We start from the raw sequence: 25,820 nt of genomic DNA, 5'->3' as shown, positions 1-25,820 counted from the left end.
AGCAAGCCAGCCTCCTCTCAAAGGCAATTCTTCTATTCGCTCTAACTTCTAAATTACTGATGGGTCCTTGAAGCATGGCATATGAAGCCAGACTGCATGCATTCCAATGTCCACTCCCATACTTTCTACCCAGGTGACTATGGAGCAATTGACTTATCTTCCTAAGTTTCCTCATCTGTAAAAATTGGGATTAAAAAAATACCCCATAAAGTAATTGACATCTTGTCACATAATAAGCTAACATTTTCAGCCATCATCTAAAAAATGAAATGCAGGAGGAGGTAGAGTGGTTTCTTGTGGCACGCCTGAAAATATGACCCTTAGGTCTATGTCATTTCCTTTTTATCCCCTTTGACCCCTGTACCAATGATAAGGCCAAGAGTGCCTCCGTAGAAGCACCTGTGCCATATTTTCTGATTTGATGTAATTAACACTGTTGTGTTGGTACTTAGCTGGGTAATCATTGTTCTACTTCACCCTAGCCCTAATTGGTTCAGAGATCACAACTTCAGTGACTGGTTTTCATTTATTTATCACTAATTTAGAACTCCACTTTCCAATAGGGTAGCCACCGTCCACATGTCGCTATTTAGTTTAAATAACAATTAAATACAATGAAATTCACTTCCTCAGTCACACATTTCGGTTGCTCCATAGGCACATGTGGCTAGTGGCTCCCGAACTGGGCAACCCCAATGTAGAACATTTCCATCATTGCAGGAAGTCGTATTGGACAGTGTGACTTAGACCCTCGATTTTGCTTGTGCACATAGAATCGTTGTAGCATTTAGCATCACTACTTATTAGACTCCTTTGCACAAACAGCCTGGCTAGAAACTTCAGATCCGTATAATCATGAAAACAGGAACTGGAGCAACCTGTCATCTCATATCAAATCCCAGTCCTTTTAAGATCTTTGATCCAGTTCCTTTGCTTCTTGTAGGATAATTCTCTACAATATATGCTTGGTTTTGTTTCTCCACCTATATGAAAGACCTGGCAGGGTACAATGCAAATGCATAGATGGTATGGTTTTGATATTGGAAGCATGTTATCCTCACTTTACAGAGTGAAATTAGGATGAATGTATTACTACCCTTCCTCTTTATTCTCAGCTGTGTTACTTTTTGCCTTATTCTCAGCCCTGCTTTCTTTCTATGAATCACATCAGAACGAGTGACTAGAAAATCAGAGAAGATGGAAAATTTGCCACCTCCAAAGAGATGGCGCCACTTAATAATCAAGTCTTTGCCTCACAAGCATAGTCACTCACAGTGGAAATGTCAGGGTGCGGGTCCCGACGAGTTGAAGGCGGGTGTGTCAGTGCAGACGAGAGACTGAACCGCAGGGCAGTTTTCTTGCTCAAGTTCCCGTGGTTCTTTGCAGCAGAGCCAGAGTTTGAGCTCAAGTCTGCAGTGTGCAAAAGCCATTCTCTTTCCATCACTCCATGCCACCTCTGAAAACGTTGGCATATTTGTTTCCTTTCTCAAACACTCACCCATCTTTCTGGCTGCCTTTAGAGGAATGGTTGTGAGAGTATGTTTGTCTCAGGAGAGGCCTCGAGGCATTTTCTGTTTTGTTGCCGTAAAAACGAAGTGTGCGAAGTCCGAAAGGTGGCGTGCACTTCACCCTGGAACATTTCAAGGGCAACGTGGGACAGTCACTTCATGAAGAGGATGAAAACCACTTTCGGGAAGTGATTACCAAAGAACCCAAGAGAAGCCTGTCAGGTTTGGAGTCAGAGCAGTAAAGAAACCAGGTGGGAAGCTGTGGTCATTTTACAAGTCACAGCCTGCCCTTCTCTTCCTGAGTACTCTGAACAGCCAGGAAGGAATGACAGAGGGGACCTAGCGGAATAAATTACGCTGGTTATGTTAGACTGCTTCATAGTTCCGTAATTGAGTGCTGCAGGGAACTTTGCAGCATGCTTTGCGGGTGCCCATGGATGAAGGGAACATATTTAGAGGCTGTTTCCTTCTACCAGCAACTTGCAGAAGCATGATAAAGTTTCCCAAACGTTGCTGCAAATTAGAATCACCTGGAGGATTTTTAAAATCTCGATACCAAAGTTACACCCCATAAGTGACATCCTAGTGGGTGAGAGCCGGCATCAGTAGTTTGTAAGGATCCTGGGTGATTCTAAAATGCAGCGAATTTGGAAACCTTTTTTGACCACCCCTTTCTCTCTCTTTTACCCTCTCTCCTTTTATCTCCTTTTATCCTTTTATCCTTTCTCCTGCTCTTCCTGTCTCCATGTATTCACCTTAACTGTTGATCCCTGAGGAGGGCCAGCGCCTGTCTTCCAGGGAGGACCAGTCAAGCCCTTTGCCCCACCCAGAACAAAGCCCAGAGGACACCAAGTCAAGATGGTCTTTGGTGGCCCCTTCCTTCCAGCAGGAGATGCTGTCCCCGACTTGGTGTCCTTCTAGCTCTCACTGAAGTTTGCCCGAACACACTCTTTTCTGGGCCTGGCTCTGCCTCCATCACCCCACCCCTGGTGTGTAAGTGCCTCCTAGGTCAGGGCTTCCCAAAGATGTGTCTGCTTGTCTCTAGGCGTCTGCAGCTGAGTCCTCGGGCATCTGCCAGTTCTGAAGAAGATTTTAAAATGTGTGTCCTTATTTCTTGGTGCTTCGGTTTTCGCATCTGGAAAATGGGGCAATAGTAGTGCCTAGTTCATAGTGTTGTGGGGAATATAGAAAGCACTCAGTGCCTCACACGTGTTGGGTCGAACTATGTGAAATTACCATCTTCGTAGGGCAGAATGATCAAATAGTGGCAACTTCATAATGTGCAACCCTGTGGTAAATGTTCAGTAAATGGTATGTCATTTTCCCTTTTATTTAATTATTGCATTTAATTTGAATGTGATTTTATTTATATTTGGCAATTTTTGTTTAGCTTTAAAGCTATGACATGGGCTTTAAAGGAACTTAACCCTAGTTTTCTATCTGTGTATATCTGAGTAGCAGTATAATTATTATAATAAGGGTTAAATTAGTTGACAGTGGGGGTAGGAAAGGTTCTGTCTGTGAGCCTATTTTCTCTTTAAAGGAGAAAGCAGTTTTCAAATTTGAGAAATCCTGCCCTAGACCTTCCCCTGCCTGCCTCATGTAATTCACCTGCCCTCTGTTTTTATTGTCATGGCAGGATGCTGACCTTAGTCTGGGATCAGCTAGAAAATCTGACAAGCAACTTGGGCTTTCGATTTCTCCTGATAGAACACGACATTGCATAGGCTCCTTTTTGAAGACCTTTCACATCTCCTTTCTGAACTGGAGAGAAGACAGTTCCGAACCAGCGTCTAGACCCAAATGAGTAACCGGATGCTTCGCTAGGCCACTAGACACTGATTTTGAGAATTATATTAGCCGGCAGGCATGCACTAGGTATGATTCAAAGTGCTTTATGTGTATTATCTCCTTTAGTCCTCCTAAGAGCCCTTTGACATAGGCAGTATGATTTCCCCCATTTTGCAGATGAGGAAACTGAGGTACAGAGAGGAGTTTAAGAAACCTGCCCGCAGTCAGTCAGCAATCAGGAGCAGAGTCAAAATTCTAACCTGGGCTGGCTCCAGAACCTGTGCCCTTAACACCTGCTCCACAGTCATCCAGGCATTATCTCTTTGTCCTCAAAACAGTCCTAGGTGGGAGGTAGAGGGGTCTGGGGTCTTCCTGGCTCTGGAGCTGGCACTTAACATCCTCTCTGCTCTATTGCCCAGTGCCCGGTCAGCCCTGCGTGCCACTGCTGGCTGTGGCCGTGTGGCTCCCCTTAGAGTGGCCTCCTTTCCAGTCCCAGTGCCTCTGCCCCTGCTTTTGGGTGATAAGATGTTGTTTCTCTGACCCTTCTTAAAGTAGTTAAAAAGCACATGTTAATTCTCTTCACTTTAGTTGCCCCATCGCCTTAGAGGCGCCCTAGCATTCTTTTTCCCATGGAGTGGTTCTAGGAGATTTGCCCACACGCAGTGCTGCAGGACTGGCCAAGAGGGACGGAGTTACTTGGTTGGTTGATTGCTTTCTCCAGCTGTAATACCACTTCCCCAATTTTGAGAAGGCCTGCCTTTGTGAATGTGCTGGATTTACCTCTTTTTCTTTTTGTCCTTTCCCTGAGAGTAGAATGACAGACAGCATGTATTTTTATTTATTAACCTGACTCCCCGCAGGAAAAAAAGCAAGAATATTAGGAGTGGTAAAAGTTGTTTTTTTGTATTACTCTGGCCAGGGGTGGCTGATCCAGAGGTTTTAGGGGGGACCTCTCCTTAAGGAAAAGAATATATGAATTAGAATCCTAACATTAGAAAAGGGTCTTGGCAGAGGCCCATGCAATCAGGGACCCCTGAGGCTTACCCTTCACTACATGATAAATTTACCTCTGGCTAAGACACTTGGGAATTTTAACATCTTTTGTTTTCTCCAGTCCCTCTTATTTCCTGTGTCCTATTACTAGTATACTTGAATGATTGTTCGTATGAACCTAGAGGTTAACTGTATCTTTATAAAATGAAATGGGTCATCCCTATCTCCATTTCTTCCTTTCTTCCTTTTTCCAGTTAAGCTGCTTTGTTGGTAGGAAGGAGTATGGACCTCTGATTGGGTTTCACTGATAATGTCTTGTGACGTCCTCCCCAAAGGGCCTGTGTAGGGTTGGTACAGTCATTGTGTTAGCTGGCTCCTCTATTTGGCATCTTACAGACAAGTGGCCTTGGTTGTAAGGACAGAAGGTCAACATTATACCATGATCGTGCTTGACTAAATGACTCAAAGATGCATCATCTCTCTTTTTAAAGAGATTTTTAAGAATTTGCATTAATGATTTTACTAATAGAGTTGAAGAATTTGTGTGTTAAGCTGGAGCTATTAACATGTATTGGGTTGGCCAAAAAGTTCATTTGGGTTTTTCCGTAACGTCTTATAGAAAAATCCGAACGAACTTTTTGGCCAACCCAATCTAACAGAAAATGTTATCTATATCCACCTAGATGGAGGATAATGAATGAATGAATGAGTTAACAAGTGAAATGGAAAACAAGGGGGACAATTGAGGAACAGAAATAGGAAAACATTAAAAAGGAATAGGGAAAAAAAAAAAAAAAAGGAATAGGGGAGAGGAATCTTACTCTCACATGGCTGAACACAGTGTCAGCAGTCAGGGAGCAGGGTCTGTCTAGATACCTACATTTCCTTATCCAAAAGAAGCTACTCAGTAAGAAGGGAATTCATTTAGATGCAAAAACAAAAAAAGTTTCTATTATCAAGGACAATTTTATTTTATTAATAACTCCTACATCTTTTTCTGCCTGAATGAATACTATATAAAATCTTATTAGAGTCTGTTTTGCTACAATAGTAGACTACTTTAGTAGCTATTATTTATGGAGACTTATAAATGAAGACGGTGTGTGACAAAGGAAGAATGCCTACCTCAATGACATAGAGTTAGGGGGTCATTTGATACATTCCTGTGCCTTTAAACCCAGGGTGAGGAAATCCTTCCTTCCTCAAAATGACTGTGCTAATCTGTGGTGTTCTTGAAAAGTCAAGTTATAGTTTACACTGTGAGTTTTAGCAGACCCCAATACCCTTTCACAAAAATGAAATCGATGATCTTTGAGCAATCTGGAGAGAGACATACTGTGTGTAGCTCAAGGTGCTGGTTGATCAGAAACTTGGAGGATGAATGCATGGATAGATTTGCTTTTAAAAAACATATTACTTATTAAATGAGAAACATTGGTTAAGATTTAGTACATGTCTTCCTCGACTTACTGTGGGGTTAGGTCCTGAAAAACCTATCATAAGTTGAGATATCCTAAGTCAAAAATGCATTTAATGCACCTAACCTGCGGAACATAATAGCCGAGCCCAGCCTACCTTAAACAGAACACTTGCATTAGCCTACAGTTGGGCAAAATCATCTAACACAAAGCTTATTTTATAATAAAGTGTTGAATATTTCATGCAGTTTTTTGGAATACTGTACTTAAAGTGGAAAACAGCATGGTTGTTTGGATACAGAATGGCTGTAAGTGTATCGGTTGTTTGATGGCATGGCTGATGGGAGCTACGGCTGCTGCCCAGAATCAGGAGGGAGGATGGTACTGCGTATCACCAGCCCTGTCAATCAGAAGCCTGGGAGAAGATCAAAATTCAAAATTGAAATACAGTTTCTACTGAATGCTTACCGCTTTTGCACCATTGTAAAGTGGAAAAATCGTTAAGTTGAACCATTGTAAACTGGGGACTGTCTATAGTTAGCTACAAAGAGCCCAGTGATTTGAAAAAAATATAGCCATAGGGTTTTTACTTAAGCCATTGTTTCAATGTTGGCTGTTTGATTTTTGTTTTTCCTTTTTTCATTTTTCCCACAAGAAGGGAGAGCACAGGCTGGCTTTCCTACACTGTAAGAAATCCTGAAGGGGCTCACCACACCTATCAAACTAGCAGTTACACAGTCTTCTTAAACTTGAGTTATTCATGGCTAAATGGAAACAATCTTCAAGGCCATTTTGACAAAAATTTGATTTGGATTCTTGGAACCCTGGGCAAAACCCTATTCCATGCAAGACAGTAAATAAGATTTAAGATGGGTTGGTTCTTCTGAATCTTGGGTGAGAATCAAGATAAGTCTGAGTCATTGTTAATGGTTGATGTGGGCCATATTCTTAATATTCTCCAACCGCTTCACAACAGCCACAAGGGCAGTTGGTTTAGCCTTTGAGAGGAGGAGGAAAATCGTTTGAAGAGGAAGAGCAATGTTTTGTAGGCTGCAGTGGGAGGGAGAGGCATTTTGGTGACCTCCTGTCCCCAGGATCCATGGGGCTTGGAAGGATGAGCACCCTCCACCACAGAAGTCCAAGAGGAAGTGGTATTTTCTCTGTGAGCCAGGCTTTAGTCCATGCATAAAGCAATGGAAGGAATAGTTCATGAAGAGGTTAGAGATGTGGGGTCATTTGTTTACATCTGACTTTCAGAGAACATGGTAAGAGGAGGCAGGAGAGGCAGACATCACTTAATGTGGGTGAGCGTGGCAGTGGCCAAGGTAACTGGGAGGGGTGATATGAAGAATTAATAGGCCTCAAGGTCTCAAAAAGAATCTTCACACCAGGTCTCTAAAACCGAAACAAAGTGACCCCAAACACCATGCAATGGTCCCTGCCGATAAAACTTGGTTCAAACACTGCAGAACTTCCCCATGGATTCACAGCAGGCAGTGTCAGCTTTCTAACTGATTATTACTGAAGTTTTGGAAACACTCTAAATTAGCAGGGGAAACATGAACGCACCACTGCAAATACGGAGAAGACTGCCTCTGTACAGTACCAAGGTAACTCTTTTTTGGTCAAGAGGTGGAAGGCATATGCCCAGTAATCCAAATGTTGGATTTGGAACTGGGTTATTTGGAACCCAAGAGCAAATGTGTTTGCGATTTAATCCACTTATAACTATCATATTGTTTCTGAGTACATTTTGAACTTTCACATTTTTGGAAGGTTTCTAAGATGAAATTCCTAGAAAACAATAAATTGAAAACAGGACGTTTTTAAACATAGAGAAACATTTAATAAAAGACACAAAAGCAAAAATTTCTCCAAACCGCTACTCCCTTCCAAGTAAAAAAAAAATGGCAGGCTGTAGCTGAAATGTACCCAGTGTCCCATTCCTGCCTGGAGAGTTCTTTGACTTTATCCCCTTATGGCTGTTTGCACTTCAAAATGCCTTCTCGTCAGTTCTCTAGAACCTCCAAATTGATAGAGGAAGCAAACAAGCATACAGTCCACAAGCAGAAGAGAGTTAATGCAACATCTTTTAGAAATGTGAACATACTGCTAGGCATACTCAGCCAGCATCATTTATCCTTCAGGAATTGAAGCATTTTTGATGCATTTGACCTTTAAATCACATTGGGGCAAAATAGAAAGGTAGCTTTCCCCTATAACTCAAGCCCTTGCCAAGAGGTTTCTGAAAAAGAAATACACACCTTTTTACAGCACTGATTTTTATGCAAATAGATCCTCAGTTTAAATTGGGAATACGTAAAAATCTATCACCCTGTGGGTTATGGAAATGAAACATCAGTGTCTATGAAGTCTAAAAGAGATAATCTCTGCTTGGTTTTCTATTATTGACATTTTAAAAAACCAACTCTAACCTTTTAGTTGATAGGCCTTAAAGATATATTATTGTAAAGTGCATAATTGTTACAAAGGAAAATATAACCTGGTGTCTGGACCCTTTTGGAAGACTCTTGAATTGGTCAGGGCTCCTGATTTCAAGGGACAGAAAGCCACTTCAAACTAGTTTGGACAAAAGGGGTATTTATTGGATGGAGACTGAAGCTTCTAAGGGAAGAGTTAAAAATTGGCTAAAAAGGCAAGGGTTGCATGTAGCTTGGGCTTTTCTCTGCATCTCTCCTCTCTGTCTCTGTTGGCCTGCAAGCTTCATTTTCATCTTCTCCTTCCACATGGGGAGGAACAGGACATACACATGTTTCTGAGTTTTACTTCTTGGGGGCTTCTGTTTCAGAGAGGGCTGATTGTCTTTTCCCAATTCTGGCTTGAAAAATACCAGGAAGAACTCTGATGGGCTTGGCTTGGATCAGACGTCCAACCCTGGCCCAAATGACAGTGGCCTGTAGGATGGACCATGTGAGAACAAGGTGCTTCCCAATAGCAACACATGACGTATGTCAATAGAAGAACCATTCCCATACGAAGGGGAAAGTATAGGCCAAAACTGATTCCATATGCCCACTTGACCTATATTTTCATTGTTTAAACCTCATATTTTGATTTGAACGTTGTAATGGAATGATATTCCATTTTTACAGAAGCAAATCATGTCAATAGGTAACCTCCCCACCTTCTGGCATTTGCAGAAATGGCCACGTGAACTACTGTTAGCTTTATTTTGCACTTCCAGGCTAATGAGGTTACTTAGAAGTCTGTGTTGTTTGTTGTAGTGGACATCTGTGTGATTCTGCTAGCCCATCATCCAGTTTTTCTTCTTCAGCTGATAACACCTAGATTTTCCTTTGGGAAACCAATATCTCCTATATTCTCAAACCATGCGATTTCCATGAAGTTGACACTGTGTGCTTGTCTCAATGACCTGCTAGTGGCCCAGCCCTGGCCAATTGGAATGCCACACTCCCCTGGCCAGTTATGATCCAAGGATGGACCTCCCTCCTTTTTAAGGCTTTCCCTGGAACGGTTTGGAAAGGGCCTCGCTGGGAATGCTTCTGAAGCTACTGTTGGCCACAGTTTGAGAAGACCTGAATGAGAACAAAGGCAAGAGATGGGATAAAGCAGAGTTGAGGGATGGAAATGCCTGTTAACAGGGTTGAAGTCCAGCTGTCTAAGCTGGGCAGTCAAGTGAAACAGTAAAATTCTTCCCCCTACCCCCTTCCCCTCATTTTTGGTTATAGCTTGTTTGATTTGGATTTCTGTACCTTGCAACCAATGTGAAAAGTGAATTACCTTCATGAGCAGAACTGTGTAGTTCCTAATTAAATCTCCTGCTCCAGTTCCTTATGTTCCAGATAAGGCAAACCACAAAACCTAGTGGCATAAAGCAGTAACCATTACTTCATTTATCTCACGGTTTCTGTGGGTCAGGAATATGGGAAGGGCTTGGCTAGGCAGTTCTCACTTGGAGTCTCCATGCAGTGGCAACCAGACAGTGGCTGGAGCTGGGATAGAGGGGAGGGGAGGGGGCTGGAGCAGCTGGCAGCCAGCAGGGCAGCTGTCTCTCCTCCTGAACTCTCAGTAGCTCTGTTGGACTACTTGAGCTTCCTCACAGCATGGCATTCAGAGCACTCAGACTGCTAACCTGGCTTCCGCATGAGTGTTCCAGAGCTCTGGGTGTAAATTGAATCACTTTCTATGACCCAGCTTTGAAAGTCACACAGTGTCATTTTCACCACAAGCTGGTCAACTGAATCAAGGGAAGAAGATGTAGACCCCACCTCTTAATGGTGACACGTCAATGAATTTGCAGACGTGTTTTAAAACCACCACATGTTATGAGCAATCCCCAAACTGTGAGAAGGGTAGGGTACTGTGGTCAAAATGATATATTTCAGTAGACTTAGTTTTGTGACATCATGCTTTTAGTTTATACTTTGGGGAGCTGGATTAACTTTTTCAAGTCATTAAGGCACAAAGTGTAGTCTATATATATTGAAAATTAAATAAGATTTGTCATGATCTTTCAGGCTTTAGAATTCCATTTTGTTCTTGTATTAAGGCATTTCCAATTTTAATGTGAGTAGCGCTGAAAAACATTTAGATTTGGATTAGCTCTCTACTTCACAATTGCTTATATATTGACTTACTATCGAGGCATTGTCATTTAGTACTTGGTACCTTAGTCAATGTAACTTCCAGAAGTGCTTCACTGCCTTCCAGTGACCAGTTTAAGGAGTTGGGAGTAATCTTTTTTATGGATTCTATATGAAATAGTCATTACAATGTAGATTTGTAAAACTTGACCTGTGTTATGGTTCTATCACTTTGCCACTCTGACTAGAGTTAGAGATCCTCCTTTATACTATCTAGTATAGAGTTAGAAATCTGACTAGAGTTAGAAATCCTCCTTTATACTATGTAGTACCACGGAGTAAAAATCAGAATGCAACTCTTTTCAACTTTCTCCCAAGTGGAGGAAGTCTAATAGATCTTGAACTATTTTTTTTCTTTCTGTTTCAGAGTGTAGCAAGTAATCTATTGGAGTAAAACCAGCAGTTGAGTTAACTCATGCAAAGGTAATTTAGAGCACAAATTAAATCTGTCAGAGTGGTATTAGATTTGCAAAAGCTCATAAATAACAAATGAAAGGTCACAAAGCTGTGAAAATGAGAGTGTACTTCATAAGAGAGCTGTAGTCAGGGACGAATCCTCAGCACATATTCAAATAGCAGCACACAAGATGGAAGCACAACATCTTTTCTAAATGTCTAGAACATTCCAAAGACACAGTGGACTCCAGGGAAAAACATCAAAGTCCTAGAAAAGACCCTTCAAATCACTGAGCATGTCCAACATGGTATTTGTGGGGTTTAGGGATTAAAGCTCCATCAACTACTGAGAATCTGTATAGAAAAAACACATCCCCATCAGCAGAGCCCATATTTTAGTAGCAGTTAGACTAATTGTGAATGCATGTCACTCATCTTTCACTTTTCAGTTCCTAGAAAATACTAATTCAGTGAGTGGTGCTTCATGATTTACTGCAGGAATGTAAGCAGTTGGGTGATATTAATAAATAGTCCAGCCCATCCTGTTTTCTCATGGAAAAGAGCAGTGGGAAAATAGCTCTGGCTACTATAAAGTAGACAAGTTCTTTTACTGTGCATTTTATGCAGATCTTTTTTTTTGTGTTGTGCTGTGTTGCGCTTGACTTGTATAAGGGAATTATTTATACAAGCAATGTGTGGGCTTCATCAAAATTAAAAGCTTTTGTGTATCAAAATACATCATTAAGAAAGTGAACAGTCAACACAGGGAAAGGGAGAAAACAGTTGCAAATCATACATCTGAAAAGGGTCCAGAGTTCAGCATATAGAAAGAACTCTTACAACTCAACAATAAAAATATAATAACTCAATTTTAAAAATGAACAGGGTTTTCCCTGGTGGCGCAGTGGTTGAGAGTCTGCCTGCCGATGCAGGGGACACGGGTTCATGCCCCGGTCCGGGAGGATCCCACATGCCGCAGAGTGGGCCCATGAGCCATGGCCACTGAGCCTGCGCGTCCGGAGCCTCTGCTCCGCAGTGGGAGAGGCCACAATGGTGAGAGGCCCGCGTACTGCAAAAAAAAAAAAAAGAACAAAATATTTGAATAGACATTACTCCAAATAAGATATACAAGTGACCAGTAAGTACATGAAAAGATGTTCAACATCATTAGTCACTTGGGAAATGGAAGTCAAAACCACAGTGCACGGGCTTCCCTGGTGGCGCAGTGGTTGAGAGTCTGCTTGCCGATGCAGGGGACACAGATTCATGCCCCAGTCCAGAAAGATCCCACATGCCGCGGAGCGGCTGGGCCCGTGAGCCGTGGCCGCTGAGCCTGTGCGTCCGGAGCCTGTGCTCCGCAACGGGAGAGGTCACAACAGTGAGAGGCCCACACACCACAAAACAACAAACAAACAAAAAAACCCACCACACTGCACTTCACATTCACTAGGATGGTGCTATAATAAAAATTGTTTTTTAATGAAAGGTAAGTGTTGATAAGGATGTGGAGAAATTTTGCTGATGGGAATGTAAAATGGTACAGTGGAAAATCGTTTGGCAGTTCTGCAAAAAGTTAAATATAGTTACCATAAGACCCAGCAATTCCACTGTTAGGTATACACCCAAGAAAAATGAAAACATATGTCTATACAAAAAATGTACATGAATGTTAAAAGCAGCATTATTCACAATAGTCAAAAAGTGGAAACCACCCAAATGTCTATCAGCTGATGAGTGGTATATCCATACAGTGAAACATTATTCAGCCATAAAGAAGAATGATATACGAATTCACATTACAACATCGATGAATCTTGAAAACATTATACTAAGAGAAAGAAGCCAGACATGAAAGACTATATGTTGTATGATTCCTTTTACACAAAATGTTCCCAATAGGCAAATCCATAGCAACAGAAAGTAGCTTAGTGGTTGCCAGGAGTGGGGAGAGGAGGGAATTGGGGCTGACTGCTAATGGGTGCAAACTTTCTTTTTGGGGTGATGGAAGTGTTCTAGACTAGGTGATGGTTGCACAATATCATGGACATACAAAAAGCCCTCACTGAATTGTATTATTTTTAAATGATGAATTTTATGTTATGTGAATTTTATCTCAATAAAAAAATTTAAAATAAAAATAACAGATCCTTAAAAAAAAACAGTGTGTTTATCAGGATTAATAGCACATGCACTAGAGATAAACCTCGAGTGTTAGCTCAGATTCCTGTGACTGGTACCTTCTTTCTCTTTCTTGGTCAGCGGTCCATCCACATGGGGTTGACCTTCCACTCTGGCTGCTGAAATACAGGTGAGTGGGCTCTTCGTGGAGTGGACCTTGATCAATGGGAGATAAGAGACAGGAAGACATAAATTCTCCCTCCCTTCTTGCTCCGTGGGCCGCAATGAGTGCAGCTGTTCCTTGGAATCCTCTATCTCTCTGTGGCTTGTTGTGAAGTGGTGAGCTGTATAGTAACCTAGGATCACATTGCTTTATATTTCCTAGCTTCATTTTACCTCTGTCTGTCTGTCTGTCTTTCCCTCCTTCTCTCTCTCCCTCTCCCTTTCCTTCTTTCTCTTTTTCCTTTACCCTCGTTGTCCTGGGCTTGCTCTTCCCATATAAAGTCTTAGCACCTTTAGTCCTTGCACAGATTCTGCTGTACAGAGCACCTGGCCTATGGCACTTGGTGAAGGGTGTGGCAAAAGAGGGAAGGAGGGAACGTTCTATCAAATATGGATTCTGTTATTTTAGAAGAGACATGGGCATTTTTAAGGCTATATTCATTGGCTTTGGGTGAAAAGCTGACTTCTGTTTGTGCATAAAAAGTGAAATTACTCTGTCAAATCACTTTTTGAAAAGAACGATTTTTCCCAAAAACTGTTTTCCTCTTTATAAAAGTAATACATGCTCATCAAAAATTTTTGAGCATGCAAATTGAGCAAAAAGAAAAACATCAAAATTACCTGAAATCCCACATCATTTTGGTGTTTGTCCTTTCAGTCCTTTTTCTAATCATAAGCCTAGAATACATACATTTTTTTGCTAAAGAAGGAACAATTTCATGAGTAAAATGTGTTGGTATGACAAAGTGTCAACTACTTTAAGAATTTGAAAACTCTGCATTAAACACATAAAATTCATGGTTAAAAAGTAGTTGAGGGCTTCCCTGGTGGCGCAGTGGTTGAGAGTCCGCTTGCCGATGCAGGGGACGCGGGTTCGTGCCCCGGTCTGGGAAGATCCCACATGCCACGGAGCGGCTAGGCCTGTGAGCCATGGCCGTTGAGCCTGCGTGTCGAGAGCCTGTGCTCCGCAACGGGAGAGGCCACAACAGTGAGAGGCCTGTATACAGCAAAAAAAAAAAAAAAAAAAAAGTAGTTGAACCCTCCAAGTTTTAAAACTTTCTCTAAACGAATCCGGCCTAAAGAATCAAGCTTGCCAAGTAGAGGTGAATCTCTTTTAATGAATGAAATGGTTGTTTTAACTTCATCCATGATACTTCACCATGTGTAGGACCTGTGAGCACACTTGGAGATGTGGGCCTTGGCAGGGGTACAAGGTGTGCTCATGACCTGCACTCCTTCCACATCTTTTACACAAGTAAAATCTAACTAAGGCAGCTATGGTAGAGGTCATGAGGGTGGAACATAGGCCTTGTAAATACAGGGAGGGTGTAGAAGACCAGCACCCACGTGTTTGCTTCATTGACAGGGATGGCAAGAAGTCCCTGGGTCTGTGTGAGCCTCAGCATATTAAAATGCTGGTGGCATTTAGGCCTCTCCCCACTGACTTTGTCCCTGCCTGGCTGGCCATGGGACCAAAGGTGGGGTAGAGGAGACATATGGATTGTGATTTGTCATACTTAGTAGTTTTGGGCATTGTCATATTTTTCTGATTTAAGGAAAGTGTGCTTGTGTTGAACCAAAGTTAATTGTACCATGTTTACTTTCACTTAGAATACTATACTGACTGATTTTGAACAAAACAATAGTAGTAAAAATATTGGGAAATACTGTTAATACGTGGCATTTACTGTGTGACAGACACTGTTCTTAGTGTTTTACATGTTAATTTATTTAATTCTCATAGCACATTTTTTTAAAGCTGCATTTTTTTCATTGAAGTATAGTTGATATACAATGCTGTCTTAATTTCTGCTATACAACAAAGTGATTCACATATATATATATATATATATATAACATTCATTTTTAAAAGATTCTTTTCCATTATGGTTTATCATAGGCTATTGAATATAGTTCTCTGTGCTATACAGTAGTTTATTGTTGTTGTTTATCCATTCTATATATAATAGCTTACATCTGCTAACCTCAACTTCCCACTCCATCCCTCCCCCAACCCCCTGTCCTTTAGCAAACACAAGTCTGTTCTCTGTGTCCAACTCATAGTACATTTTAAGGTAGGTAGTATTATCCTCATTTTGCAGATGAGGAAACTGGGGAACAGAATGGTTAAGTAACTGGCTTAAGGTTGCACAGCAAGAAAGTATTGGAGTAAGGTTTCAAATCCAGGCATCTAGCTCTTCCCCTCTGTATGTTTACTCACACATAGTCAACACAGGCTGTAAAATGAAGGCTCTTGGATGGGTAGCCATGCCACAGAGGTTGTAGTAAGGTTCATTTCAGATGACATTAAGTAATACATAATGCTTATGCAAAGACTGTGCAGACGGAGACTTTTAAATTAATAACTGGAAGGAATACTGTGGTTGAGAAATGCTTTAATGGAAATGAGACACTTGCAATGTTTGGTATGTGTTGACATCAAGTTTCACATTAAAAAGAACTTAGGTTGGCAACTAGTTGATATTTAATGTTAAATTATTCAAAATAAAACCAGAAAGCTTTCCTCACCATTCCTCTCGAACTGAGCCCAGATTGTGAGGACACGGGTGTTGGTGCAATTCATTCAGGGGTCCAGGGGGCTCTGTGCTAATCTGTCCCTCAGGTGCAGCTTCACCCGACCTGATGGATGTACACAGAAGAACTATTGCATTCGCTTAAGATTAGATAATGTTTGTGCCTGTCACTCATAGAGGGAAAGAGATCCTTGATATTTGTTTTCTCATCACATTATTTAACCAAGTGCCTAGCACAGTGCCTGGCAGTCACATTTATGAAGTGAACGAGCAGCTCCTTCCCTTTATGATTGCAAACCTGCTTGGGGGAACCAAACTGCAAACAGAAGAGGGCGTAGTGAGCATGAAATTGGCAAGCTGGCATCATCAAGCTTACAGTTACAGGGTGATAAGAGTTCTCTATTTTCTAACAATTTGTCTATTTGAAAAAAGTAAAGAACACACCAATCCATCTGGAGTTAATTTGAGTGTATCGTGCATTGTTTGGTGTCAGTTAATCTTTTCACAATTTTTAATAAAGTTATCTTACTATTATTTAATATTTGCCTGTTCTGTAATTTTAAAAAATTGCTTTTATCATGAAATACCTCTATGTCTGAGCTCCTTGGAATTCTGAATTCATTTTTATACTTTCTATCATCCTGTTTTGAATAATATTACTCTGTACTGTGCTCTGATATCTGATTAGTCTGATACTGATTTTCTCTATTGATTTTGATTTGTAATATATTTACTCTTGGTCTATTTGTTTTGACAGCAAAATTTTAGGATTATCTTATTATGCTGTTCTTAAAATGTCATTGAATATTTATATTAAAATTTTGTAAACAAAATGTCCAAATTATGTTTTTTTAGCCAGTTTAAAATAAAGTGAATATCTAACTTGACCCCTTGCATGGGTGCTAGAATGATGGTATTCGGTAAATAGAACATGAGGAACAGACTCTATAGAAAAGCAATAAAATGGCAAGCAAACAACGCATATAAATTAAGATATATATCTACATTCTAAGTAAGCTGGACAATCCAACCCTAGTAAAATTTTATTGCTCTCAGTTTTAATTGAAAAGGGCAGAGTCTGAATAAAGGATAGAATGATGATTGCTTAGTGCTACAGTGACACCTTGATCTCATTTCTTCAGGTTTTGTTTATATACCTTGACTCAGTCTTTGGAAGAACATAGTATCACCGTTAAATGTGGCCTCAGTGGCCAGACTGCCTGGGTTTAAATCAACTCCTCTATGTATTTGCTGGACTTCAGTTTACTCACAATGGGATGATAACAGTGCCTACCTCATAGGGTTATGAGGAGAATTACCTGATATATATATATATATATATATATATATATATATATATATATATATAACTTCAACAGTACACAGCCAATAATGTTAGTTATGTTGAGGAGATTTTGAGCTATAAAGACACATCTTGGTTCACGAGAGGCCAATTTACCTACATATCCTTTTTTTTTCCTTTTTTTTTCCAAATCGGAAAGTCTAGCCTGTACAGCATGACCCAGTAAGGCTGCACTCTCATACCTGGCGTTCGCTGGTATCAAGGAAATGCTTCTGAGCTTCTGCACCTGACTTATTTATTGTTGCATTCTGGCAGCCAACCCCTTTCCTCCTGGCAAAAATAGCTGGGTTTCATTAAAATTCAATCTTTCCTGATACCATCTCTGCTGGATGTTAGAGGGGACTGCTAGCAGTGGAGCTTTAGCAACCTAATTAAGAATGGATTTGGGTTGAAATTTTCTAAGTACTCTAAAATTACAGTCTGTAAAGTTTCTCTCCACGTCTACCCACTTCCTTGTGCCCTGGGCTCCCTGTTTCTCCCCAGCTCATCCCGCCATCACAGGAGCTGGGCCGAGTCTCCGTGGCTTTCCCGAGTTGGACACTGACATGACTCTGGCTTCGTATTTCAGGTGCAAGTCCTCTTCCGCCGTCCCGAGTCCCCGCTCCCGGGCCCCCTGGATGAGTGACGCCTTGGTCTGCCATGGAAGCTGGCCCTGCCCTGGCCTGGCTCCTGCTTCTGAGTCTGCTGGCTGATTGTCTGAAAGCTGCTCAGTCCCGAGACTTCACCGTCAAAGACATAATCTACCTCCACCCTTCAAGTAAGACTCCGTTCTCTTCACTGCAGAAATGTCACTTGACTCCCAGTAAGATTTGAAAGTTGAAAAATGGCCGGCAGGAGGCAGCCTTCCGCTCAGGCGAAACCTGGTGATTTAATTGCGGGGGGGCGCGCATGCGACAGAAACATGCGTTGTGTTTTACCCTCCCCTTTTTACAGGGTGTTTGTATTTGAAGGTAAATTATTAGGCTTGTTTTCTCTGTTCCCTGTACCCTCGGTCGCTCTGATTCTGAACACCCTTTCCTCTGACTCTGCCAGCCCTCGGTCAGTTATCAAAGTCAACCACCAAGTCCCAGGAGGAAGGTGTTTGTAAAAGATCAGGCCTTTATAAGCAAGATAATAGCTGGCCTTCCTGTCTGTGCATCTAATTCTCAGTTTCAGCATAATTGCCTCCCGCCACTTCCTGTTCCCTATCCCTTTCAGTTTCCTGTGTTTAAGAATTATCTTGGGAGTGTATAATGATGTGTGTCCCAGGTTCCTTCTCTGGAGTGTCTGACTGCATCTTATCTGGGTGGTCCCCATGGATTTTTACTTTCAGCAAGAAATTCAGGTGCTTCCGCTGTAGCCGATATTCTAAGGATCACGCTTCGGGAAACACAGCAGCTTTCCTTCTTTACTGGTCACCATCTCTGTATTTATCTCATCTCTTTTACTTTTGCTTGACTCTCTGCTGGAATGCCCCTGAGCTGGGTATGTAGTGCGCGGGCTGACCTTTAGCATTCGCCCCGAGGTGCATTATTACTCTTTTGAAATGTTCTGTTCGCCAAACATTTTTGAGCCTCTACTGTGTGTCAAGCATTGTGATCGGCGTGAAAAATGTAAAGGCAAATCAACCATAGTCCTTGCTTTTGAGGATCTTGCAATCTACAAGGTGGAGGCAGTCACCTGGACTCCTTCAATGCCGCATGGTTAGAATATGTAACGTCTCCGTGTTCTGGTTGAATGAGAGGTGGTCCAAGGAGTGCACAGGGGCTTGGAGTCCACCTGACCTCGGGTTAGGACCTCCCTCAGCTGCTTCATAGCCTTCTGACTTGAAATAAGTTCCCTAACTTTGTGAAGATTAAATAAAAGAACGCATACAAAGCACTTAGCACTGTGAGCCATAGGAAATGCTCAATAAATGTTAGGGGAATCTTTAAAGTGTTGATTTCTATATTTCTAACTTGGTTAAGATGATACATACCCTATAGCATTGTTTTGTGGACTAGAAATAATATCTGTAAAATGCTAGCACATACATAACAGGCAATCAGATGCCTGTTGCTTACGATGTTGTGCTAATTGGCTCAGACAGTAAACTGAGGATGCCGAAGGTACATCACTAATTTTTTAAATCCAGATATACTTTTTTTTTTAACATCTTTATTGGGGTATAATTGCTTTACAATGGTGCGTTAGTTTCTGCTTTATAACAAAGTGAATCAGTTATACGTATACATATGTCCCCATATCTCTTCCCTCTTGCGTCTCCCTCCCTCCCACCCTCCCAGATATACTTTTAACCGGCAGCCAATAGTTTCTTTAGACTTATTGCTGTTGTACGCTCTCACCAGTATAGGCTGGTGCCTACTGGTTAGTTGTATGGAAAACTTATCTAGCTGCTTGTTTTTGCAGGGCAGTTTATTTTAGTAACATTCATGAAAAGAAGGTGCTTTGATAGTTTCTCTGTTTTCTAAGATTCCATTTTGTTCTTTTCTCCAAACAACCATGCTTTTTTATTACAGTTGGTGGACAGAAACCTAGGTTTCAGTCTCTCGGGTTTGATTGCCAGGACTTTCAGCTTCTGCGGAATTCTTTGTCCGCTTCAGTGACAGACTCAGAAGTCACTGGGCCTCAAAACAGACCCACGCCTGGCCTTCTCTGAGGCTGTGATTGTACACGCAGGGTGGAAAGGAAAATTAAGGGGGGTGGATTTAAGTGACCAAGAACAAAACAAACACACCCTGCTTGTGCCTCAGGGGTATGGTGGGTCAGTGCTGGCGGGCGTTGAGTGGACCTCTATTTGGAAAGTCCATTTCAGAATGGGATCTTTGAAGGATGAGCTCTGCCAGGCTGGAGGGGCAATCACCTGTGCTCTTTAGAAATTGATGGAAAAGTTCCATTCATGTGACCTATGTTGATTAAATATAGAGCCATGGCCTGGTTAAAGAGAGCTCACTGTAAACAAAGAATTGATGGAGTATTCTGATGTGATTTTGGAATATAGAGAAGGGTAGAAGCAGCTGTTCCTAAACTATGTTGTATGTAGATGATTCACCAGCAAGTCTGGGCTGAGTTCTCTTTCAGAGTCTCCATAACTGGTCACAAGGAATATAAGTTCTTGCAGGATTCAAGTTCCTGTCCATGGTTCCTACTTGGCCATAACTTTGTTTATTCTGACCACTTTAAAGCAGAGTTGACTTCACATTTCTCTGCACTATTTCAGAAGTTTTTGGTGCTGTTTGCTTGTTTTTACACTTTGATTTTTTAAACGGTCATGGTTGTCTGCCCTTAAGCAGCACCCAGTAGACTATGTTTAGATGAAGCGATCTCTCCACAAATAAGCAGGTTTCTGTAGAACATAGACCACAAAAAATATATGAAGGAAACATGGGATTATTTTGATTTTGAATTATTAATATAATTGCCTCACTTTGTAGATGGAGACACAAACAGCTTTCCTGGGGTCGGCGAGTGAGCCAGATTCCATTAATATTAGATACTGCTCAGAACCTGCCCAAGGAGAAATGCAGTGATGCTGGAGGTGTGAGAAGATACAGAAGTTTTCCACACCAGACAAACATAAACTCATTTCTCCTGGGCCCCGAACAGCCCTCAGAGATAGCAAGTGGGATGAGATTGGAACCCGGGTTGGGAAAGTTCAGCCTCCCATGACTAATCTCCTTTGCTCTCTGGTTCCCTAACCTTTGAAGTTTCTAAGCCTTTAAAAGAAATAAACTTTATGGCTTTCAAACTTGAGGCACTGTCCTCAGTAACATTCTTTTCTATCATGTGTATGGGGTTTTTTTTCTTTTTCATGTGAAAAATGATGAATTTCTTCCTAGCCCATGATTAAAATACCAAAGCCTAATAAAAACCTTTGAAGCAGGAGTTTGTATTAAGAGACATGAAGCTACTTATTTGGCTGTTAGACCCCGAACAAGATAGCAGAATTTAACATCCTAAGTGACTTCAACATGTTCTTGGCCTCCTTTTCATTCCTTGTAATAGAAATCTTTCCTGGGAAGTTCAGTTTTCCTCTGGTTGCATATTCTGAGTCTTTCCTTAATTATGTGGACCAAAGAGCTATCTCTCTACAGGGGGCTTGTTTATGCCCAGAAAGTGAGCCAGCGAAGTTTTCCCATAATTCTACACTACGTTAAGTCTTAGGGAGTGAGGGGACTTTCTAGAAAGGTACCAGGAAATGCACTTCTATCAGAAATATGTTCATGGTATTAAAATTATACTGACAATATGTTGTTGCCTAGTGGACTGAGAAGATCAATTTATTAGATTTCTAGAAATTTTGTACTTGCATCCAGTTTCCAAAAACAATGGAAATTAATTTGGTAAGAATGAAAAAGAAGAAAGTTTGGATGCATTACACATCAGCATACAGTTCAAAACAAGAATCTCTTCTCACCACGGTTTTGGTAACTGAAGGCCTTTGTCCTGGCAAAAGTTCCAAGGGATGGAAACAAAGACGAAATCTTTTCCGATGCCTTGCAAATGAATTATGGTCGGTTGAACCATGGCTGACCAGGAGAGTTAATGGACAGATTATATTACAGGAAGTAACTGGGCACTTTGGCTTTTCTTTTTTTCTTTACAATAACCTTCTCTTGAGGGACCAAGGACTTATGCCCTGAAATACTAAGCTTATTAACTCTGTGATCAGGAGCCAAATTAGATTCATTCGCAGCTGGGGCCACAACGATTTGAAACCCTACTTGCTCTGTAATGCTTTGAAGTAACAAAGAAGAAAACTGCACATCTCTTAGAAACCTCTTTCCGTCCTTTTGAAAAAAAACTTCTTTATCAGATTCAGTATCAGTTAGCAAGTTACTAGAGATAGTTGTTCATCTGAAGACCTTGTTTATTAGCTAAATATTTCCAGAGGGGGGAATTTGACCATTTCTTGGTATTGTGCTGTAATTATCGACTGAAAGCTGAGTCTGTTTTCAGAGATTTGTCACTGAAAAGGGTTTGATTATTCACTGATCAGTACTACCTGCCAAGGTGTAAATACAAGTTCCTATGAGCAGATATTAGACTGTCATTGTTGAGAATGCAACAGATATGAAGTTGTGGACTTAAAAATAAAACTCACTGGAAAGGAGATCATTTGGTTAATTGGCAATGATACATGCTGATAAACACATTCAGAGATAAATGATTTTTAACAGAGCTTCATTTTGCTACCATAGTGTTTTAGCTCATATTCCTGTTTTAATTTTGACACACTTTGAGTTAATTTCAGAGTCCAGGCCTACTTGTATAAGAAATGGCAGTATTTAATTTAATATGTCACTAGTCTTGCAAAAGATAATTTTGAAGAGTCTATTAATCCAAATTTGGGAACACTACAACTTATTAGTGCTAGGCTTTCAATAAGTTTATTCTTGGAACAGCTGGATCGTCAATCTTCATTCAAAGTTCTTAATTTATCTCTTTGATGGGAAAGTTTCCGGGAATAGCTAATCCAACATTCCAGCTAAAAGTTTTACTGGCTGCAGTGACAGACAGATAAAATTGGATACTCTAGTGAATTAATCACACAAGCTGAAGTATTATGGTTGGCTTGCTGTCATAAACCTTAGTGAATACGATCGTTTTTTGAGAAATGCTGTTCTTTGACAAATTATATACATCTTTTCTTCAAAATTCCTGCTTTAATAATTCTACTTCAAATCTTACAAACTATTTTAAAGTTCTGTCTTTTACACTTATTTATATATTAAATAATTTAAAGTGGATAGTGAAACTATTTTTGATGTATCAAATCAGGATAATTTCCTAAAATATTTTGTATGGTTTTTAATAATGGTATTTATAAAAATCTAATTAAAATGTCCATAAGAGTATTAATGCCTCTGGAACACGAGGACCTATTTATTTATTTATTTTGGTTGGGTGCAGCATACGGGATCTTAGTTCCCCAACCAGGGATCATACCTGTGCCCCTTGCATTGGAAGCGTGGCATCTTAACCACTGAACCACCAGAGAAGTCCGAGAACCTATTTATTTTAAATTCTTCAGGCATGTACTTACCTAAACTAGAATCTTTAACTCGAGTATAACCCACCTATCTAGGCAGTGAAGACATAAAAATTTTCTATGTGTAGTTTTACAAAATAGTTGATTTCTGTTTATTATAATTACATGATAGAGCATGTTTAACCAGAGCAAGTTTTCCTCATTGGGAATGCAGTTGTTGGATGGCTATGCCTAGGCTGCTTTCCATCCCTCATTTTTAAGAGGATCCTTGCTCTCAGCATCATTCTGTTTATGAACTTGAGTCACCAGCCACTAGGAGGAACATAGAACTCTCAAATGGGCCCATTAAAAGTTTCAGTTACCTGTCTTTTTTAGACAGTTTATGACTTTTGATCATGTTAGGTTATTGGGTATTGTCAGAGTCAGCTCTGTGAAACATTACAAGCAAATGCGAGGATGGGCAGCTATTCTAAGCAAGGTGAAAATCAAAGTTATATCTGGCCCATAATTCTGGCCTTAAGCTGCTGCCTCCTCCTTCATTTATTTTTGATAACATACTTAATTGGTTCCATGTGGGCAAAGTAATATACCCTGAGATGATTATTTCCGCCAGTGGGACATGCAGGCTCAGCCATCTGCGAGGGAGAACAGTTGGCTCCTGCAGATGAAGTGTTTGCATGTTTGCAGCTTTCAAAGAGGCCAGGTAGTTTTACAGATTAACACACACACACACACACACACACACACACACAGGTTCTGTCTGTGAAAGGCGAAACTCTAAGCAACAAAGTAAGCAAATGATTAAAACTAAGCACCAAGTGAAAGTACATCAGGGAAAAGAACAGAGATGGCCTGGCCAGACGTTCCTTTTGGATCCTGGTCCTTAATTACCAAGGAGACCCTGGTATGCTGGGCACTCTCCAGAACCTGACTCCCATGGATGCATCCTGCCTGAACACAAATGCAAGGCAAAGAATACAAGTACCTGGAGGACAATCCCTTCAGAAGGCAGGAAGAGGCAGCTCAGGAGTGGGGAATGGAGGGGAAAGATAGGAGCAGCTTCCTGGAACATCCCCATGTGCCCTCAGCACTCTGCCCCGAGACATTGGCCGTGGGCCCCCGGGGCCCCTTAGGAGGTTCACCTCTGCACAGGCAGCATGTATCTTAGCAATGAAGACTCTTAGCTGGTATTTGCTATCCCCTGAGACTCTTAACCATATCAGGTCCAACCAGATAAAATTATACGATTGAACCAAAGAAATTTTATAGGTAAGAAATGATCAAGCATCAAGAAATTTTTAATGATTGAACCTAATATTTATATTTATTTACACGATGATATGTCTACAGAAGTTGACACATAAAAGTAAATCATAGGAAATCCAGAGTGCCTTTTTTTAATTGACATTTTTATTGAGATTATTGTAGATTCATCCGCAGTTGTAAGAAGTAATATACAGATTCCATATGTACTTTACCCAGTCTCCCCCAATGGTAACATTTTTTAAAACTGTGGAATATTATCACAACCAGGCTATTGACGCTGATACATTAGTCTACAGGTCTTATTCAGACTTCCCCCGTTTTACTTGTGTTCATTTGTGTGTGATTCTGTGTGTGTGTGTATTTAGTTCTACATAATTTTATCACATGTAGGTTTGTGTATCCATTACCAAATCTAGACACTAAACGGTTTCAATAGCACAAGGATTCCTCCTGTTGGCCTCACACCCATGTCCCTCTGACTCTCCCCCCACTACCTGGCAACTGCAACCCCTGGCAACCCCTAATACTTCCTCCATTTAAAAAATTTTCTCATTTAAAAGATGTCACACAAATGGAATCATACAGTATATAACCTTTTGGGATTGACTTCTTTCACTCAGGACAACTTCCTGGAAATTCATCCAGGTTGTTAAATGTATTAATAATTCATTTTTATTGCTGACTAGTGTTCCGTGGTATGGATGTACCATGGTTTGTTTAACCTTCACCCATTGAAGGACATCTGGGTTGTTTCCAGTTTGGGGATGTTACAGATACAGTTGCTATAAACATTTGTGGACAGATTTTTGTGTGAATGTAGGTTTTCATTTCTCAGGGATAAATGCCCAAGAGTGCAGCCGCAGGGTCATATGACAGTTGCATGTTTAGTTCTTTAAGAAATTGCCAGGCTATTCTGAGAATCCTTTTTAAAAAATAAAAGCGTCTCACTTCACCATGCAGGATTCTGTGCTCAGTCTAAAAACTTAATCTTCTCTCTTGATTTTTTTTTTGTAGCCACACCATATCCTGGTGGATTTAAGTGTTTCACCTGTGAAAAGGCAGCAGACAATTATGAGTGCAACCGATGGGCTCCGGACATCTACTGCCCTCGAGGTAAACTCTCAGTAGACACACTGGGCTGCCCAGAGCTGTCCACGAGTGAATGGCCTGTTGACTATGATGCATGTATAGAGAGAGGCATGCTTGCAATCTCAACCACTTCTCTTGTCTAAGGTTATTAGTAGATCTTTTATGCCACATCAGTACCTTATCATCAAACATTGTCAGAGACATAAACTGGTCCATAGACTTGCCCCCTTTCTTATGAAGCATCGTTGGAGCTCCAAAAGAGGTGAGTGATACTTCTCACCCCCAGGCCCAACAAATGCCAGATAAGAAGAGAACAGCCAGCCTGTAATCCACTCTTCGAAGCATTAGTCATTGCCTAGTAACTTCCTTTAAGTAAAAACATGAGTTGCTGTTCATATAAAGATCCCATTTATTACATATCTTGCCAGAGGCTTCTATCCCGAGACTGCATGAAAGCTAGAATTCTCAATGTCATCATCGCACAAATAAAAACCCTGAGCTTTTTAAACTATTAAGTTCTCTTTGA

General features: G+C 40.9%; 1 protein-coding gene across 1 annotated transcript in view; it reads left to right on the top strand.

The window, feature by feature from the left end:
- Window positions 1-25,820, top strand: part of LYPD6 (LY6/PLAUR domain containing 6) — a 107,371-nt gene that overhangs the window by 65,192 nt on the left and 16,359 nt on the right. The window contains exons 2-3 of the mRNA XM_032638052.1: window positions 17,537-17,725; window positions 25,220-25,318. Of these exons, the coding sequence (XP_032493943.1) occupies window positions 17,608-17,725; window positions 25,220-25,318 (217 nt within the window). The 5' untranslated portion in view covers window positions 17,537-17,607. The remainder of the gene's footprint in view (window positions 1-17,536; window positions 17,726-25,219; window positions 25,319-25,820) is intronic.

Source organism: Phocoena sinus, chromosome 7 (genome assembly GCF_008692025.1).
Source record: "Phocoena sinus isolate mPhoSin1 chromosome 7, mPhoSin1.pri, whole genome shotgun sequence".
Lineage (NCBI taxonomy): Eukaryota > Metazoa > Chordata > Mammalia > Artiodactyla > Phocoenidae > Phocoena > Phocoena sinus.
Note: the sequence above shows the minus strand (reverse complement) of the source record. Positions and strands in the feature narration are given on the sequence as shown.